This window comes from Saccopteryx leptura, chromosome 1 (assembly GCF_036850995.1).
Source record: "Saccopteryx leptura isolate mSacLep1 chromosome 1, mSacLep1_pri_phased_curated, whole genome shotgun sequence".
Classification (NCBI taxonomy): Eukaryota; Metazoa; Chordata; class Mammalia; order Chiroptera; family Emballonuridae; genus Saccopteryx; species Saccopteryx leptura.
Window position 1 is genome coordinate 296,029,621 of NC_089503.1, and position 20,467 is coordinate 296,050,087.

At 45.0% G+C, this 20,467-nt stretch overlaps 1 protein-coding gene and 1 non-coding gene across 4 annotated transcripts in view; one reads left to right on the plus strand and one right to left on the minus strand.

Moving 5' to 3' along the window:
• Positions 1-870: 870 nt before the first annotated feature.
• Positions 871-972, minus strand: LOC136390301 (U6 spliceosomal RNA). The gene has a single exon (XR_010748717.1). It is a non-coding gene; the product is annotated as a U6 spliceosomal RNA (small nuclear RNA).
• A 2,434-nt stretch (positions 973-3,406) lies between these two features.
• The window catches only part of GNPTAB (N-acetylglucosamine-1-phosphate transferase subunits alpha and beta), an 81,212-nt gene continuing 64,151 nt past the window's right edge, over positions 3,407-20,467 (plus strand). For 2 of the 3 annotated variants that reach the window (XM_066356565.1, XM_066356574.1), the window contains exon 1: positions 3,407-3,710. In XM_066356565.1, the coding sequence (XP_066212662.1) occupies positions 3,646-3,710 (65 nt within the window). In that variant the 5' untranslated portion in view covers positions 3,407-3,645. The remainder of the gene's footprint in view (positions 3,711-20,467) is intronic. The other variant, XM_066356559.1, reaches the window with a different exon arrangement.

The following is a 20,467-nucleotide window of genomic DNA, read 5'->3' on the forward strand; positions in this document are numbered from 1 at the left end:
ATCCACCCGGCACACCCACGAGGGGCGACGCTCTGCCCACCAGGGGGCGATGCTCTGCCCCTCTGGGGCGTCGCTCTGCCATGACCAGAGCCACTCTAGCGCCTGGCGCAGAGGCCAAGGAGCCATCCCTAGCGCCCGGGCCATCTTTGCTCCAATGGAGCCTTGGCTGCAAGAGGGGAAGAGAGAGACAGAGAGGAAGGGGGGGGTGGAGAAGCAAATGGGCGCTTCTCCTATGTGCCCTGGCTGGGAATCGAACCCGGATCCCCCGCACGCCAGGCCGACGCTCTACCGCTGAGCCAACCGGCCAGGGCCTCAATATTTTATTTTAAAATATGAAACACCCTGGCTGGATAGCTCAGTTGACTAAAGCATCCTCCCGAAGCACAGAGGTTGCCAGTTTGATCCCCAGTCAAGACACATAGAGGAACAGATCCATGTTCCTGTCTCTGTCTCTCTTTCCCTTCTTCTCTGTCTAAAATCAATAAAATAAACATTAAAAAAATAAAAATAGCCTGACCAGGCGGTGGCGCAGTGGATAGAGCATTTGACTGGGATGCGGAAGATCCAGGTTCGAGACCCTGAGGTCACCAGCTTGAGCGCGGGCTCATCTGGTTTGAGCAGAGCTCACCAGCTTGGACCCAAGATCGCTGGCTCGAGCAAGGGCTTACTCGGTCTGCTGAAGGCCCGTGGTCAAGGCACATGTGAGAAAGCAATCAATGAACGACTAAAGTGTTGCAACGAAAAACTAATGATTGATGCTTCTTATCTCTCTCCATTCCTGTCTGTCTGTCCCTCTCTCTGACTCTCTCTCTCTCTGTAGATCCCATAAAACAAAACAAAACAAAAAACCTTAAAAAAATTAAAAAAAATAAAAATATGAAATGCTTCATGAATTTGTGTGTCACTCTTGTTCAGGGGCTATGCTAATCTTCTCTGCATCATTCTGTTATGATGGAACAGTGAGATAACAGACATCTTGCCACACAATCATGGAGCCAAATTAGGTAACTAAGGAGTCTTTATTAACTAGCTATGCATGCGGACCTCAAGGAGGCCAAAGCCCTTCAAATCAATGCGGCCCTGACTGCATTTTGTTTGTTTGTTTGGTTTTTTCATTTTTCTGAAGCTGGAAACAGGGAGAGACAGTCAGACAGACTCCCGCATGCGCCCGACCGGGATCCACCCGGCACGCCCACCATGGGGCGATGCTCTGCCCACCAGGGGGCGATGCTCTGCCCATCCTGGGCGTCGCCATGTTGTGACCAGAGCCACTCTAGCACCTGGGGCAGTGGCCAAGGAGCCATCCCCAGCGCCCGGGCCATCTTTGCTCCAATGGAGCCTCGGCTGCAGGAGGGGAAGAGAGAGACAGAGAGGAAAGCGCGGCGGAGGGGTGGAGAAGCAAATGGGCGCTTCTCCTGTGTGCCCTGGCCGGGAATCGAACCCGGGTCCTCCGCACGCTAGGCCGATGCTCTACCGCTGAGCCAACCGGCCAGGGCCCCTGACTGCATTTTGGAGTTAGGTTTTATAGGTGGAATTATATACTCATTGAGGAATGAGGGGAGAAAGCATAACAGTAAAACAAAGCAGTGAAACAAGCTTTCTTACAATGATTAACTATAAGATTAATTCAGGGAGAAACATTCTGAGAGCACCTACAACTTTGCAAAGCTAGCCCAAGGTCACAGTCTGGGAAACCAGCCTCAAGGCCAAAAATAGGGAGTTTATTTAGAAAAAGTAAGTTCTGCTAAAAGTCTCTTTGTTTTAGAGAAAGTAAGTTTTGCCAAAAATTATTCATGTTAAGAACCTTTCTTTTCTACACTTCAATTCCAATTTTAGTATATGTGCTGCCAAAGCAAGCACCAAAACATCAGATTTTAAACAAAGACAGAATCTGACCTTGCGTTTGCAGGACCCATCTCCCCCTAATCACAGCCAGGTTCGAGTCTCAATTTGTCATTTACTAGCTGTATAATTTTAGACAGTTATTTCCCCCTTAGGGCCTCAGTTTCTTCATCTGTAGAATGGCCATAATAATGTTACCTACATGAGAAATTGTTGGAAAGATTAGATAACCCAGGTGCAATAGATGCTTAGTAAATGTTGGCCATCATTATTGTGGAAACAAACAAGAGAGTCTTGTTGAATGACAGACTGTTTTATATCTATTACCATGCTTGAAAGATCTTGGAACTTTATTAAGTGTCTTGCACAGCTGCTATGATTTTTGCCATGTATGTATAACGTGTATCAGCTTCTCCTAAAGAAGGATTAAAAGAATTGAGTGAAAGGTGGAAATACTTGCCTTTGGTTGGAGAAGGATAATCCCTTTGGCAAGTCTGCTCATTGCATTTGACCATCCATTTGAGTGTATCCTGAAACTGGTTCTGAAGAACATTCTAAAGATGCTGTGAATGACAGCAACCCTGGATAAGTGTATTGTTTCCCAAGATGGCTAGATTTAAGACAAAAGTCATATTAACAAGGGTATATTCAGAGGGAAGAAAAAAATCCCTCACAAATAAGTGGCGCCAAAGGTAGACCCTCCCAGAAATCACCTTTACCAAAGTGGAAGTAACTAACCACCCGTTTTTTTTTTGTTTGTTTGTTTGTTTTTAATTTTTTTTTTTTTATTCATTTTTTAGAGAGGAGAGAGAAAGGGAGAGGGAGAGAGAGAGGAGAGAGAGACAGAGAGAGAAGGTGGGGAGGAGCAGAAGCATCAACTCCCATATGTGCCTTGACCAGGCAAGCCCAGGGTTTCGAACCAGCGACCTCAGCATTTCCAGGTCGACGCTTTATCCACTGCGCCACCACAGGCCAGGCCCTAACCACCCGTTTCTATCAAGATTTTTAAATACTTAGTGGTTTTATGTGTTTATCTCCCCAACTAGACTCTCTGGGAACAGTGGCCGAGTCTAGTTAATTTTCGAATACGCGACAACAAGTGTTATGCTAGGCATGGGACACTAAATACATATAGTAGTTAATTAACAAATTAATTTTAGTTTTGGCACATTTAGCTCCAAAGTTCCCTCTTTCAAGCAATATGGTTTGAGAGCTAGAGGGGAAAGGAGCCCTGTGAACCATAATTTCCTAATTATTGTAAATGAAGAAAGGGGTGTGCGCGCAAAAGTATGTGTAACATTACAGCGCGCCTGTCACACACAGTCATTTCAGGTACCGGCAGTCTCTGGTCGCCCGCCCAACGCAGCTTCGGGGTCCAGGGCCCAGCTAGGAGGACCGCCGCGCACGCGCAGACCGGGAGGGCGCTCCTCAGCCTTCCACCCCTCCGTCCTCCAGGTGGCGCTGACGGCCCCACCGCCCCCGCCGCTAGTCTCCGGGCCAGACCTGGGCGGTGCCGGCCGCCTCGCGGGCTGCGGGTCCGCCTCCGCCGCGCCGAGGGCGTGGGCTCCGGCTCCCGGAAGCGGTGGCCGCGGCGCGAGCCCAGCGGGCGTCAGTCGCCGGAGAGGCAATGCGCGGGGGCCGGAGGCTGTGACCTGCGCGGGGCGGCCAGGTTGGGGCCGCTGAATGGCGGCTCGTTGAGGCGGTGGCTCTGGCTCCACCGGGCGTGGCGTGGCGTGGCGGCGGCCGGGGTGATGCTGCTCAAGCTCCTGCAGAGACAGACCTATACCTGCCTGTCCCACAGGTATGGGCTCTACGTCTGTTTCGTGGGCGTCGTTGTCACCATCGTCTCCGCCTTCCAGTTTGGAGAGGTGAGTAGCGGCGCGGGAGCCCCGGCCAGGGCGCCCGGAACCCGCGCGCCGCCGCGGCCCCCGACCCCCTGCCGCCCTCGCCGAGCCCCGGGGCGCGCTTGTCTCCTGCCTCCCCATCCTCTCTGCCGCCCCGGCGACGAATCCCAGCGCCTGCCCTTTCCTCCGAGGCTCGGAGGGCTCAGATCGGATTTCGGCATCTGGGGTCGAGATTTCTTTCTCCCAACTGTTTCGGGGGAATAGGCGCTCGTTCCGCTGATTCCCTTTTCCACCAGGTGCATTCTTCAGAGCCCCCCAAGTCATTGATTTTCTCCTGAAGGTCTTATTGATTGTATACTGTATCAATACCCTGTCATTTGCATGTGTATTTGAAATGGGGAGAGTGTACTGGCCCCAAATTTAAAAGACTTAGGAGTGCAAGGGGACTTTTTTGCATTTTTGCTCTGTCATTTGGGACGACTATACTTCATCCGTTAGCCCTACTGGCAGATGTGCACACACTGCTCTGAGAGATGTCTTGGCAGCTCCAAACTCTTTGCCCTGTCCCGAGATCACCTGCTGTGAGGCCCCCTTCATGTGACCAGGACACCTTGGACTCCAGCACCTCTCTTGGAGCCAGCACAAGCCTTTGGGCCATGGGATAAGGTAATAATTTAGACTCCAGGTCACTCAAGCCTGGCCTTTCTTGTTAATATACAATAAAGGAGTCCGATCAGAATGTAAATTCCTCAGAGGGTCCAAGCAACAGGTTTGGGAGGTGGAAACACCGGGTTTAATAGATTTTTGTGCCCTTCTGGATATACTTTACACGCTAAATATTGTCATGACTGAAACAACCCTTTGGCTTAGGTTGGATAGTTAATTTCATTATCGATGATCTAATACGATATTCTTTATCATAAACAGGTGTACAGTAATCATGAGTAGTCAGAACTGAAAGAGTACCTGTATATGATTTTAGCAAACATCACTTTTAAAAATGTGTTTATAGCAACTAGTAGGAAAGTTACTCTAAATCTGCCCATATGTCTGTATTTCGTAAGAGGTTGCAAAGGGTTTTAATTACCACAGTGGTTTTTAGAAATGCTACAGTATACATTTGCTTGAAGTCTGTACCCGTAATGGATTGTAAGCTCCATAAGAGAGTGTGCTTTCTGTTGTCTGTTTAATCATTGTAGCCCTGGCACAAGCACTGTGCCAAGTACTGCCAGAGTATGCCGTCTAAATATTTGTTGAATGAATGAATAATATGGCATTGTTTCCAGGTGTACACTTTAGTAGTTCTTGATCCAGGGGCTAATGAAAATAAATTTTATAAGGGTGAGAAAGTGCCCCATATTTTTAAGTGTGGAATATGTAACTAATATACCACTGATGTTCTATCTTTATTTCATGTGTTGCAACTTAATATAGTAACTGTATCTATGCATAGTTGTGTCTTACTGCTGATAAGATTTGTTTTGGCTATTAGTAATTTAAATTAGGTATTTATTCACACCTCCTAAGTATGCAGGTGACTTAAAGGCATCAGCTGTTAGAATTTTTTATTTTATTTATTTAATGCCTGGTTATATATTTACCAAAAGGAAGACTTTTGTCAGTCTTGAAGTGACCACAGATCTTAAAGTTTGGAACAGAAAAGAAATGAGAGGCAAAGAACATCAATGCAAGGTGGCATTGGAGGTGGAGACAGCTGACTCAATACTGCTAATATTGTAGTTAATTTCTACAGCCCAGTGGAAAAGAACTGCCAGATTAGACAGATCTGGTTTGAATGCTGGTGCCAGTATTCATAATCATGATAATAGTTAATACATAGGGCTTATTGGGATCCAGGTCCTCTCTCTCTTTTTTTTTTAAAGATTTTATTTATTTATTTTAGAGAGGGGGAAGAGAGAAAGAAGGGCATAGGAGCAGGAAGCATCAACTCCCATATGTGCCTTTTTTTTTTTTTTTTTTTCTTTTTTACAGAGACAAAGAGAGAGTCAGAGAGAGGGATAGATAGGGACAGACAGACAGGAACGGGGAGAGATGAGAAGCATCAATCATTAGTTTTTTGTTGCGACACCTTAGTTGTTCATTGATAGCTTTCTCATATGTGCCTTGACCGTGGGGCTACAGCAGACCTAGTAACTCCTTGCTTGAGCCAGCGACCTTGGGTCCAAGCTGATGAGCTTTGCTCAAACCAGATGAGCCCGCGCTCAAACTGGTGAGCTCAGGGTCTCGAACCTGGGTCCTCGCATCCCAGTCCGATGCTCTATTCACTGCGCCACCGCCTGGTCAGGCTATGTCTTTAATTCTTATTTTGAAATAAACTCTTGAAATATAATACTGTCATTATACAGTTAATATTACCGGTTTGTTAATAACTCCACTAATTGTAATGGATAGAAGGACCATCCTTTTATTTATCATTATTAATTGTGAATTCATAATATTTCTTCCCCCCCCCCTCAGAATAAGTGGTATTGGCTGCTACCTTTTGATAAGCCATTTGTACACTCATCCAAATTTTGAGACAGAAAAGTGGAATTGAAGTAGGGAAGTATTTTTTTTTTAAATATTTTTAAGTTTTTCCCCTGAAGTTCAACCAAGGATTTTCTGGAGAATCCTTGGGAACTCTGATCAAGCAAAAGCAGAGCTGGATCCAGATGTACAAGGAGGATGGTCCAGGTGGGGTCTAACGGGCACTGAAGTTCATTGCCTTGAGGTGAGAGCGGCAGGTGGGAACTTGTTTGTTGTAAAACTGGTTGCCTTGGGCAGGTGTGTGCCCTGGGGGAGTCTAGTTTCCTCATCTAAAATGAGGGCACTTGCTTAACTGTGCTCTTAAGATTCTTTTTACCCTAGAAAGTCCTGACTAAATATTTGTCCTTTGTTAGTTGATATTGTTTAGAGTTTAAAACATGATTTTGGAGTAAAAATTTATTTAAGGTCATCATTACTTAGCTGAATTATTTATATATATTATATATAAATCCACAAATCCCTTATCTGAAACTTCTAGAACTACTGAATTACCTTATGATTAAATACTAATATCTCTTACAGTGGGACATCTGACTGTTAACGCTCAGTGAGGAAAATAAAGACTATAAATAACTTCAAGTCAGTTTAGGCCAAGTTTTGCCACGAGATAAGTTCAGGTCAGGTCAAGTTTTGCTGCCAAATAAGACACAAGAAGATTTTCACTATGGAGAGCTTTTTGGATTTCAGGATTGTGAATAGAGGATTGTAGATCTCTGCTGGGTGTATATGTGTATATGTCTGTGTGCCTGGTGTGTGTGTGTGTGTGTGTGTGTGTGTGTGTGTGTGTGTGTGTGTGTGTATAAAATACATCACTTTGGCCCTGGCTAGTTGGCTCAGTGGTAGAGCGTTGGCCCATTGTGTGGAAGTAGTCCTGGTTTGATTCCCGGCCAGGGCACATGGGAGAAGCGCCCATCTGCTTCTCTACCCTTACCCCTTCTTCTGTGCACTAAGTATGGGAACACATAGTCAAAACTTAACTTCCATGAGGAAGTCAGATAAGTTTAGATAGAATCTGCCACAATGGATAGTAACTGTCCCTGGCCTCCCCGGTCCCTTTTGCTCACCTGCCTTCTACCACTATTTTGGATCAGTGAGATTATTGTTCAGTGAAAAAGGAGATTGAAAACTGGGTCCAGCTCAAGTTATGTTCAGCTGTGGTGACCAGTTTCTCATACTGGCCCTGTTTCAAGAAAGAAATTAGTTACCATGTTTGTATTTGAGTAGGTCACTCACTGAACAGATATATTTTACATGTGTTCTTTACCAAAAGCAACAAATAGGTGAAGTCAAAAGAGACCTGGCCTGAGAGGTGGGAGGCAGCCTCTGCCTTGGTTCTGGTCCCACCATAAACTGTGATCCTTAGTGGTTCCCCATCTGTGGTGCTCCAGCTGCCTCCTGGGTTGGGATAGCTAGGCTTACCTGTTTTCTATAGGCTTCTTTTGCAGGTGGGGAAAGCTTTCATTGCTACAAATAATGTTTGAAAACTTTTAGACAAGATTTCTGAGACCCCTTTTTAGTGTTAATGTTCTGTGAATGTAGATTTATTGGGTGCTTCACATGAGAACTATAATGTAATGACCTTTGTGCTACAGAGAAAATCCAGTGGTCGTTAGGTCCCATTAAATGGCCTCTCTCTTTGGAGGGGTTTGGAAGAGATACACAGCGCAGCTAACTGTCAAAGCTGGGACCTGTCTGATTCCTTGTTGTATTCTTAGCACCCAAATGAGTGAATGAATAGAGATGACCTTAACCAGCATCCTTTCAGGCTCATTTCCATTATGTTTTCAGTTTTGACGTAGACCATCTGTAGTTACCTTCTCTTTCTCTTTTTTTTTTTTTGTAATTTTCTGAAGCTGGAAACGGGGAGAGACAGCCAGACAGACTCCCGCATGTGCCCGACCAGGATCCACCCGGCACGCCCACCAGGGGCGACGCTCTGCCCACCAGGGGGCGATGCTCTGCCCCTTTGGGGCGTCGCTCTGCCGCAACCAGAGCCACTCTGGCGCCTGGGGCAGAGGCCAAGGAGCCATCCCCAGCGCCCAGGCCATCTTTGCTCCAATGGAGCCTTGGCTGCGGGAGGGGAAGAGAGAGACAGAGAGGAAGGAGGGGGTGGGGGGTGGAGAAGCAAATGGGCGCTTCTCCTATGTGCCCTGGCCAGGAATCAAACCCGGGTCCCCCGCACGCCAGGCCGACGCTCTACCGCTGAGCCAACCGGCCAGGGCCACCTTCTCTTTCTCTTACATGAATGGTCTGATTGTACTTTGTAGAGTGGAAGTTGCTGTCAAAGATACAAAGAATTTTTAGCTCCTCCTTGACCATCTTTGTATAGTTGAGAAGAGACCATGAGTACTGAGTAATAATAAAAGAAGTAGGTAATTGAATGCTTGAGTTAGGTAATGCTTGAGTAATTGCTTAGAAAATCAGAGGAAGGGAAGAAAATTATGGGTTGACACATCCTAGAGGAAGTTGAGAATTTTACAAGGGGCTTTTTCTTCTTGAATTATTCGTGCTATAAAATTTTGCTGCTATTAGTCACCAGCACTTGGTTGCGACAGAATCCCAACTCAGATGTGGCTTACAAGAAAAGGTATACGTTTTTGACTGGTGTGTTTGAAAATGATAGGGTGAAACTTTGACAGGGTTGGATCACGGTGCCCACATGATGTCATCAGGAATCTCTTTTTGTTCCCGTTCTTCCCCTCTGTTGGTTAGGTCTCAGGCAAGCTCTTACCATATGGAAGCAAAGATTGCTGCTAGCAGCTCCAGCCTCTGAACTACCATTTTGGTAAGCCCAGTAGAAAGAGAGCTGCTTGTCCTCCTAGTGCCAGCTGGACCCGTGGCCTGCCTACCCAGGTGCCCTTGTTGTGCTCTCATTCACCATATGAATCATCCCCAGAGCTGAGGCTGTGAACAGGGCTCTCAGTCTGAGTGAGCCATGTGATCTGAGAGGGGTTCCCCAGAGGGAAATCACGAGGCTGTTATCACAGGAATGGCCAGAGCAACAGATGTCCTAGACCCTGGCTTGAGTCAAACCCATTTCCTTTCCTGTTCCTTAATATTGGCATTGGCATTGTGACTGGGGTAGCTCTTAGCTCTTATGATGTAAAAGTGGGCTGTTTCTACTTTTAATATCCTGTTAATTTATCTGTGACACTTGTATTCTTACTTAGATGGTTGTATTATATAGTTTTGTTAAATACTACTCAAGTGTGCCCCCATAAGAAGTCTTTCAGTCATGATTCAGTATATCTTTAATGTGGTAATTTGATTGTTGAATTTGGTTTGACTTACTCTTGAGGGTCTTCATTTGTTGTGCTTGTTAATGAAATTTAGCATGTTGTAAGAGAAGAAATGTCACCCGACCTTTTTGTAGCACCTAGTACTTTATGAGTTTGGAAATTCTCAGTTCCTCTTTCTTCACAAAGACCGTCCTTATTCCCCTTGCCCACTCACTGTGCCTGTGTTTTAAATGCTGAGATTCTGCAGGCTTTGCACCTCGGCATCTCTTCTCATGGGGGTGTCATGTTTCATACCCTTGTCTATGTCTGTGGTCCGCTGACCTTCAGTGGTTTCACCAACAAGGCTCTGTAGCAGAACACAGATTAACAAAAGGAGAGCATACACATTTATTTAATTTAATTTTTACGTGATGGGAGCCTTCATAAGGAAATAAAAACCCAAAGAAGTGGTTATACCTGAGTGTTTTGTTTTGTTTTTTTCTGAAGTTGGAAACGGGGAGGCAGTCAGACAGACTCCCGCATGTGCCTGACCGGGATCCACCCGGCATGCCCACCAGGGAGCGATGCTCTGCCCATCTGGGGCGTTGCTCTGTTGCAACCAGATGCATTCTAGTGCCTGAGGCAGAGCCATCCTCAGCTCCCGGGCCAACTTTGCTCCAATGGAGCCTTGGCTGCGGGAGGGGAAGAGAGAGACAGAGAGGAAGGAGAGGGGGAGGGGTGGAGAAGCAGATAGACACCTCTCCTGTGTGCCCTGGCTGGGAATCGAACCCAGGACTCCTGCACGCCATACCGACGCTCTACCACTGAGCCATCCAGCCAGGGCCTACTTGAGTGTTTTAAATGTTTATTTTATTGATTTTAGAGCGAGGCAGGGAAAAGAGTGAGAGAAACAGGATCATTGATCTGTTCCTTTATGTGCCCGAATGGGTATTGAATCAGCAACCTCTGCACTGTGGGACATTGCTCTAACCAACCAAGCCATTCAGCTAGGGAAAACCTGAGTTTATTTATTTATTTATTTATTTATTTTGTTTGTTTTTTACAGAGACAGAGAGAAAGTCAGAGAGAGGGATAGATAGGGACAGACAGACAGGAATGGAGAGAGATGAGAAGCACCAATCATCAGTTTTTTGTTGCGACACCTTAGTTGTTCATTGATTGCTTTCTCATATGTGCCTTGACCACGGGTCTTCAGCAAACTGAGTAACCCCTTGCTTGAGCCAGCGACCTTGGGTCCAAGCTGGTGAGCTCTGCTCAAACCAGATGAGCCTGCGCTCAAGCTGGCGACCTTGGTGTCTCGAACCTGTGTCCTCCACATCCTAGTCTGACGCTCTATCCACTGTGCCACCGCCTGGTCAGTCAAACCTGAGTATTTTAATGCTAGTTTTATGAGGAGGGAAAGTTGTGATAGGACAGAAAGGGTATGATGAGCTAAGTTTAGTAAACTGGGGAAACACAGGCCTGCTCATTCAGAATCTTTTTCAGCAAAATTCCCTCTTAGGAGAACAGGGTGCTCCCTTCCTCCAGGTATAGAGAGGGCAGCTCTCACAGAAGGTCTTATGACCTGCTTCAGGGGGAGGTCAGAAAATCCTGCCAGTGCCTGCTGTTTCTCAGATTTTTTTATCTTGAAATATTCATTCTGTCAAGGTGTTGTATTCTGGGGACATGTACCCTGATTCTCATCAGCTCAGAGCGGGCAAGTGTGGGCAGATGCTGCATAGCAGCAACCTCTCTCCTGTCCTCAGAGTAGGTAGCCAGCCAGGCCTTTCTGTTTTTCAGGTGGGAGACAGCTGTGGCATCCACCCAACTGCACAGACCTGTAGCTGGGTCATAGCACTGAGTCCTTTTCCTGGGCTTGAGCTGATGGGAGAGAGATTTCCATCCCTCCCCATCAGATGAGGTGGAGCACAGTTCACAGAATGCCTGTAGCAGCTTCCGAGAACCCTCCTCTGCACGTTTCTACTTGTGATTAAGATGAGTTTTCAACCACTTCCTCGGGAAACTTTACATCTTGATCTGACACTTCTTTTTGAAATGTGGTATGTGGTATTAATTAATTAATTAAAAAAATTTTTTTTACAGAGAGAGAGAATCAGAGAGAGGGATAGATAGGGACAGACAGGGACGGAGAGAGATGAGAAGCATCAATCATCAGTTTTTTGCTGTGACACCTTAATTGTTCATTGATTGCTTTCTCATATATGCCCTGACCGTGGGCCTTCAGCAGACCGAGTAACCCCTTGCTCAAGCCAGCGACCTTGGGTCTAAGCTGGTGAGCTTTGCTCAAACCAGATGAGCCTGCGCTCAAGCTGGTGACCTCAGGGTCTCTAACCTAGGTCCTCAGCATCCCAGTCCGACACTCTATCCTCTGAGCCACTGCCTGGTCAGGCAGGGGGAGGCCTTCTTGATGCAGTTTGAGCTCAGCTTTGAAGGGTCAGAATTTGAGGTGAAGGACAGAAGAGGGCAGGTCTACTGAAGGTTCTCAGCTGAGAGCTGTCTTGACCCCCAGAGGCATTTGGCAATGTTTGGAGACATTATTTTGGGTTGGCATGACTGGGATGTGGGGTGGAATTGGTGCTACTGGCAATTAGTGGGTGGAGGCCAGAGATCCCACTGAACATTCTGCAGTGCACAGGACAGCCTTACCGTGAAGGTTATCCAGCCCCAGATGCTAGTAGTGCTCAGGCCCTGGAAACTGTGAGGAGATCTTGAAGGTCAGGTGCATTTGAGTCCATGTGCCTGGAGGGTGGAGAACAGGAGAGATTGGTGTAGTCAGTGCCCTGCTGCCAGCACTTGGTAGAACAGGTGTTCAGGATTTGGGTGTTTGTCCTGAGAACAGTGGGATACCATTAGGGAGGGGGTGGAGGCCAGGGATGCCACTGAACATCCTGTGTTGCACAGGACACCTCCCATGACAGAGAGTTATCAGAGACCCTGAATTAGAATGTCTGCAGAATTAGAGTGACACAAGAATATGCGCAGGGCAGTTAGTCAGGAGCCTTGGCCTGGACTGATAGAAGGACATGTAAGAGAAGTGGACAGATTGGAGATTTAGGCGGCCAAGTAATCTGTCCTTTATGTTCCATTATGTGCCAAACACTATGCTGACTTCTTGAGGTACAAAAATGAGCAAGATGAACAAGTTCATTTGCTCACCCTACCCTAACAACAATAGGTTCTCAATGAATATATTTTTAATAAGGGCTTATAAAAATTTGTTTTTGCTCACTGAATGTGATTGAGTCTAGTGAGGAAAGATGGTTTAAATAAGATGTCTAATGTATCATATATGAGATACCTTGCCTGGTATAAGGTGTTTAATAAATGCTAATTAAATTCCAAGTGCCCTGTCCCAGAATGGTTCTTCCCTTGGCTATTATGCTCATGAAGACAGCAGCAGGAGACCTTCCTTCTGCGCTGATGCCAATGTCACACTGAAGAGTGTTTAATCTTTTCTTAGAGACAGAGCGGAAAAGTTCACAATGATTTCTTTACCTGACTGTGCTTTGTTATGGTTGATATGAAAGCAGGGGGAGTTAGTACATTAATATAATACCGCTGGCACCTTATAATTCCATGTGCTATTCTAGTTCCGTCTAAAATGTAACAAACAAGTGTAGCTGTAAGAGGTTACATATTCACAATGTATCTTTTGAAGCTCTTGCTGTTCTTTTTAGATTGATTGTTCCAATCTTATGATCCACATGCAGTCCCTTTAGCAGTTGATTAGTCAGCCTGTATGTGATTCATATGTACACTGAGTTAAGCAGGAAAAATGTAATCTTTCCAAAATATTATACATTAAATCACATTTGTGTAGGGAGAGCCAAATGAGTTCTACAATCAGACTAAAAACCATTTGCTCGGCCCTGGCCGGTTGGCTCAGTGGTAGCCAAGCGTAGGCCCGGTATGTGGAAGTCCCAGGTTCGATTCCCGGCCAGGCCACACAGGAGAAGAGCCCATCTGCTTCTCCACTCTTCCCCCTCTCCTTTCTCTTTATCTCTCTCTTCCCCTCCACAGCCAAGGCTCCACTGGAGCAAAGTTGGCCCGGGTACTGAGGATGGCTCCATCCATGGCCTCCACCTCAGGCACTAGAATGGCTCCCACCACAATGGAGTAATGCCCCAGATGGGTAGAGTATTGTCCCCGGGTGGGCATGCCAAGGGGATCCTGATTGGGCACAGGCAGGAGTCTGTCTGTCTGCCTCCCCGCTTCTAACTTTGGAAAAATCCAAAAACTAAAACTAAAAATAAAATAACCATTTGCTCACTTGAAAATTGCATCCTAAAATTCTTTCTTCTTTTAGGTTCTAATCTTCTTTCCCCCTCAGTATACCTTTCTCCCCTTGCCCCGCTTCATTACCTCATTCCATTAACTTCATTTCTGTCTCTGATTAATTCCAAATTGGATAAAGCTTTTCTGCTAAAATCTCAGAAGGTATCTGTTCAGTAGAGATTTATGGAAGTATTTGCTCTAGGCCAGCTACTTTACTGCTTACAGAGACACAAAGATTGATTTCTTTCTGCTCTTGGGGAATTCACTCTCCAGACGGGGATGGACAAGCAGATAAACCAACTTAAAAACCACTGTGATAAATTAAGTTGAAGACCTAGGTGTGGTTGTCAGGCAGTTTCTCAGACAGGGTGAAACCTGAGCTTGATCTTGAAGGAGCTGGCTAAGGGATGAAAGGGCAGCCCCCCCCCCCCCTTTTAAAGTGAAGGATGCCATAGGTGTAAAGGGACAGGTGTGGGAGGCACTGTCACCTTCTAGGAACAAAAGTAGTTCTGAAGGACTGCAGCACACCCGGGGTCAAAGCTAGAAAGGCAGGCATTGGCCAGTCTGGGACTTGCCTGTTGAGTGAGGCTAAGAAATTTTGATTCATCCTGAAGAAAATGGGGATCATTCAAACAATTTTAAGCAAGAGTGAAGAATCAGCTCTGATTAGAATGACTGCTCCAGAGGGCATGTGAAGATGAACTACAGGTGGAAGAAAAGGGTTGCCGCAGGCTGTCAGGGGTAGTGGAAATCCGGGTGAAAATACCACCTTGAGTGCAGTGCTTCAGAATCAGCAGGCTCTCGATATTGATTATTACAGTTGTACAAAGGCCTGAAACAAAGGTATATTTGCTTTTAGAAACTGGCATTATTGCTTGCTGATGTATTGCTTGACTTTGGGCAAGTCTTTTTACTTTTAGGAGGTGAGGGCGAGACCTATGAAGGTGATTAAGTCATGAATGGGATTAGTGCTTTTATTTATTTATTTACTTTTAAATTTTTATTTATTTATTTTTTTACAGAGTCAGAGAGAGGGATAGATAGGGACAGACAGACAGGAATAGAGAGAGATGAGAAGCATCAATCATTAGTTTTTCATTGCGCGTTACAACACCTTAGTTGTTCATTGATTGCTTTCTCATATGTGCCTTGACCATGGGGTTACAGCAGACCGAGCAACCCCTTGCTGGAGCCAGTGACCTTGGGTTGAAGCTCGTGGGCTCTTGCTCAAACCAGATGAGCCCGCGCTCAAGCTGGCGACCTCGGGGTCTCGAACCTGGGTCCTCGGAATCCCAGTCCGACGCTCTATCCACTGCGCCACCACCTGGTCAGGCAGATTAGTGCTTTTATAAAAGAAACTCCAGAGAGCTCCTGGGCCCCTTCCACATGTTAGGTGACACGGGAGAAGCCAAATGGCCGTGAACCTGGAAGCTGGATCTTCAAGTCTGCTGGCATCTTGATCTTAGTCTTCCCAGCCTCCAAAACTGTTAGAGATCAATTTCTGTTGTTTGTAAGCTACAAGGTAACAGGAAAGTAAAATGAGCGTGCTTAATCAAATGTGATGAGAAAATGCTTCTGGAGATGAGCCAATATGACTTCCTGATTGGTATCAGCGGAAGATCGGAGTTAGTAGAAAAGATAATGCTTAGGATATCTTTAAGATATGGATCTTGGTCTCTAGTAGTACCTCTTAGTGAAAACTAAATTTTGTTTTCAGGAACTAGGAAGAACCTTTATCATCTGATAACAGAAACTTCTGATGATTATCAGTATATGAAAAGCTGTCAGTGTTGCTTAGAGTTCTTACTGCTTGAGATTAGAGAGCCTTGAGATTAGAGGACATCTGAAGTCCTGCAGGGTAGCATGACATTTCTTTACCTGAAAAATTGAGAAAATGCCATGTGCTTGTTCAGAGAGAGAGTTTTATTTTTTTTAATTTTTTTCCAAGTGAGAGGAGGGGAGATAAACTCCTGCATGTGCCCCAGCTGGGATCTACTCGGCAACCCCCCCCCCCCGCCCCCAATCTGGGGCCGATGCTCTGCCCATCTGGGGCCATGCTTGCAACCAAGCTATTTTTAGCACCTGAGGTGGAGGCTCCACAGAGCAATCCTCAGTGCCCAGGGCCAATGCACTTGAATCAAGCGAGCCATGGCTCCGGGAGAGGAAGAGAGAGAAAGAGAGAGAAGGGGGAGGAGGAAGGGTGGAGAAGCAGATGGTCATTTCTATATGCCCTGACTGGGAATTGAACTCGGGACATGCACATGCTGGGCCTGTGCTCTGCCACTGAGACAACTGGCCAGGGCCAGAGAGAAACTTATATTCTTGTGTGCCTGGGCCTGCTGTTGTCTCTTTATAACGCTAGCCCTTTAGATTTACCTTGATTATCTGGGAATGGATCTGAAAGCAGAAAGTTCTGGGGGAAGCTATGGAGTGGTAAGCTGTTCCTAGATGCTTGCCTTGTAAAACTAGTAGCCATAGTCATTTGTTCTAGAATGTTATTGATTCTGTGCCAAGCACTGTGCAAGGATTTGGGAATACAAATAAAAAGAAATCAAGTTCCTGGCCTTAAGTTGCTCACAGAGTTATAGACACGTTTAAACAGGTAACTTATAGTACAGCATTGTAGATGCTGTCTTTAAGAGACGTGAACAGTTTTCACGTAAGCATTTACTTTGTCTAAACAGTCTTGTGAAATAACACTGTGGCATTAATATCCTCATTCTACAGAAGAAGAAATTGACAATAGAGAAGTGCCCTAGATTTTGTTATTGATAAGTGCCAGATTTAAACTCATGTTTTCTGATTGTAAATCGTATGGTTTTTGCATGATATATCTGTTCTCAGTAGTGACCTCCCTTTCCTTCACTGGGAATTCCTCTGATACAAAGGATTATGGGGCTTGCATCTCATTCACTATTATTATATTTTGCCATGGGCATGTATTTGATCCTACCTGGAATCATAAAAACCTTCTGTAAAAGTATGTAACGGGGGAAAAAAGTGTGTAACGGTTTTTATAATATTAAAAAGTTTGCAATCTGAAAAATTTAGTATTTATATATATGTGTGCAAACCAGTTGAAAGACTATTAAGATGTAAAAATATTGAGTAAAAACACAAATTTATTATATGATTGTGTTCATTTATAAACATGCTAATGAAATAGTCCTGGGTCATTGAGTTAAGGATGATAAACATACCAGTTTCAAAACCGGCTGAATGACCACATTCCTAAATGTGCATTTGACAAGCTGGCTCCGTGTGAAGGAGGCCGAGGAGGCAGGCTGGGGAAGCGCAGAGGGCCTGGGCGAACCTGGCGGGAGCGGGGCTCTGGAGTGGTGTTGATTCCAACCCCAGCCCTGCCACACACTGCTGAGCGCCTGGAGCTGCTCTTCGGAAAATGAGCCATCCTAGCACCTGCCTCACAATTGTCCCCTTGTTACAGGGGTTCGATGGGGAGAAGAGCTTGGCGTGTGATGGTGCTTGGTGACTGTGTGTACCCACTCCTCTCCGTCAACATGTTAAGACTGATTTTCTTGCCATTTCATGAAAACCGATGAACAACTGACTTTTTTTATTCTTTGTTTGTTTGTTTGTTTTGTGTCTCTGGGCAGAGACAGAGAGAGTCAGAGAGAGAGACAGACAGGAAGGCAGAGAGATGAGAAACATCAATTCTTCATTGTGGTTCTTTAGTTGTTCATTGATTGCTCTCATATGTGCCTTGACTGGGGCTACAGCAGACCGAGTGACCCCTTGCTCGAGCCAGCAACCTTGGATCCAAGCTGGTGAGCCTTGCTCAAACCAGATGAGCCGCGCTCAAGCTGGTGACCTTGGGGTCTCGAACCTTGGTCCTCGGCATCCCAGTCCGACGCTCTATCCACTGTGCCACCGGCCTGGTCAGGCACAGCTGACTTTTATTTTATTTTTTTTAATGTTTATTTAATTGATTTTTAGAGGGAGAGAAAGGAAGAGAGAGAGAGAGAAAGAGAGACAAGAACATCGATCCATTCCTGTGTGTGCCCGAATGGGGATCGAACCAGCAACCTCTGTGCTTTGGGCCAACGCTCTAACCAACTGAGCTATTGGGCCAGGGCGAACAACTGATCCTGAATACCTCAAATGCCATGATTATTGAAATGGAGTCTTAAAAGTGATAAATATTTTTACTAGTGTAGTAAATGACCTTCAGATGATTTTTACAATTCTTTATAAACAATATTGTTTTTGAGGTATTTCAGAGCTCATGTAGTATTTAATAAATAATATTTCATTTTGCCTGACCAGGCGGTGGCACAGTGGATAGAGTGTCAAACTGGGATGTGGAAGACCCAGGTTCGAGACTCTGAGGTCGCCAGCTTGAGCCCAGTTCATCTGGTTTGAGCAAAAGCTCACCAGCTTGAGCCCAAGGTCGCTGGCTCGAGCAAGGGGTTACTCGGTCTGCTGAAGGCCTGCAGTCAAGGCACATATGAGAAAGCAATCAATGAACCACTAAGGTGTCACAACAAAAAACTGATGATTGATGCTTCTCATCTCTCTGCATTCCTGTCTGTCTGTCCTTATCTATCCCTCTCTCTGTCTCTAAATAAATAAATAAATAAAATCTTTTAAAAAAATATTTCATTTTAGTTCATTGTGTCTTAAATTTTGCCAAAAAACTACCCTTAATAGCAGAGAAAAGTAAATACTCTGTGGAGAATAGTGTAGAGAGGCATGTGCATGTGTACCTGTACTTATGTGCATGGGGGGTGTGGAATATCAAAATGGCAAGTAGGAATTTTTTTTTTTTTAATAGGGACAGAGAGAGAGTCAGAGAGAGGGATAGATAGGGACAGATAGACAGGAATGGAGAGAGATGAGAAGCATCAATCATCAGTTTTCCGTTGCAACACCCTAGTTCATCGACTGCTCTCTCATATGTGCCCTGACCGGTGGCCTTCAGCAGACCGAGCAACTCCTTGCTGGAGCCAGCGACCTGGGTCCAAGCTGGTGAGCTTTTCTTTTCTTTTCTTTTTTTTTTTTTTTTTGGCTCAAGCCAGATGAGCCCTCACCCAAGCTGGCGACCTCAAGGTCTTGAACCTGGGTCCTCCGCATCCCAGTCCGACGCTCTATCCACTGCGCCACCGCCTGGTCAAGTTCAAGTAGGAATTTTTTGAAGGCCAACATTTTATCTGTAAAAATTGCATCTATTTCCCATTTTGTTTCGTACAAATTTGAATTACTACCAATATAATGTTTTAAATGTCTTGCCATTATTAAAATGACGGTTCAGGAAGATAGGCTTTGTTTATCACGACTTCTGTGCCCAGCATTCTTTTCAGGTGCTCTAATTGCCCACTTTTCTTCAGAATCACTGTCCTTCTACAGCAGCACTACAGACTAATGAAATAGATTTTGTACTTAAGTTCCTAGTGGAGGAAATTGAAGCCTGAACATTTGTAATTTACCCAAGGTTACACAGCCACTCATAGGAGAACTGGGAGTTTCTCCCAGAAGATGTCCCAGCTTCCCCAGTCCCATCATCTCTTAAATCACTTCTGTTGTAACCAGACATTTATTGAGAAGAATACAGTGTACAGTGATGTGTTCTCAGTATGAGCTGATGATAAATAGACTCAAGTAGTTTATAACTTGATTGGTCTGAAAAGGTGCTAACTGGAGTGTGAAATAACAAGAAAAGCTAAGTGATACAAGGCAAGAAATGTTACACAAGGTAGTAACTGATTTCCAAGTAAGTGATACAAATAAACGTTACTCAGAGTTCTGAGAATGAAGCATTCAGATTGGGCTGAAGGACATGGAAAGGTTTTGTGGAGGAAAAGAGGCTTGATTTTGTATTTCTCTAATCTCTCCTCTGGTGTTTTGTTTATTGCTAATAATGACTGAAAACAAGATCGGTATAACTACAGGTTTGTCTGTTTTGGTTTCTTTGTTGTTTGGAAGGTATTTGTATTTTTATGGTTTACACCAGACTAAATAATTGTATAATTGCCCATTTAAATTTCTGTTCTTTTCCCTCCTGGATAGTATTAAGAAAATATGAACCTTATATGAATTTTATTTGAGTTACAAGCCTCCTTTTTGATCTCTCATATGGCACATTCATTCAGTTAAAAAAGAGTTTGGCAAGATTTTGATAGTAGGGTCTAGTTTGAGAACTGATCTAAGCAGAAAAGGGAAATGGTTATGACGGAAGAGGACCAAGTTTACGTGCCGATGGGATTAAAACTAGGAACAGGAGACTCAGGAGGTGGAATATAGGAAGGGATGTGGTGTCCTATGGCATTAACATGTGGGTGCAGAGCAAAACTGTCATTTACAGTGTCAGTCACACAGCTCTACACCGCCTTTAGTCAAATACAGGGTGGGGCAAAAATAGGTTTAAGTTCTTTGTTTGGAAAATAATACAAAAATTGATAAATAATAGTACAAGCATAAACTCTGTTTTACATACTCACAACTGTAAATCTACTTTGGTTGACCCTGTACTTTTAGGACTGGAAGGGATTTCAAAGACAATTTGGTCAGACCCCCTTTACTAAATAGCTGAATAAACAGCCCATAGAGACTGAATACCTTGCCTCATCCTACCTTCTGGGTACAGGGGCATTGATGGAGAATCACTTCTGTTCCAGCTCAGTATGTTGATACAAGTTGATATAATTACATTGAAAATAGATAGCATACTCTCTAGTACCTGCCATTGGGTTTGGTGCTATAGCT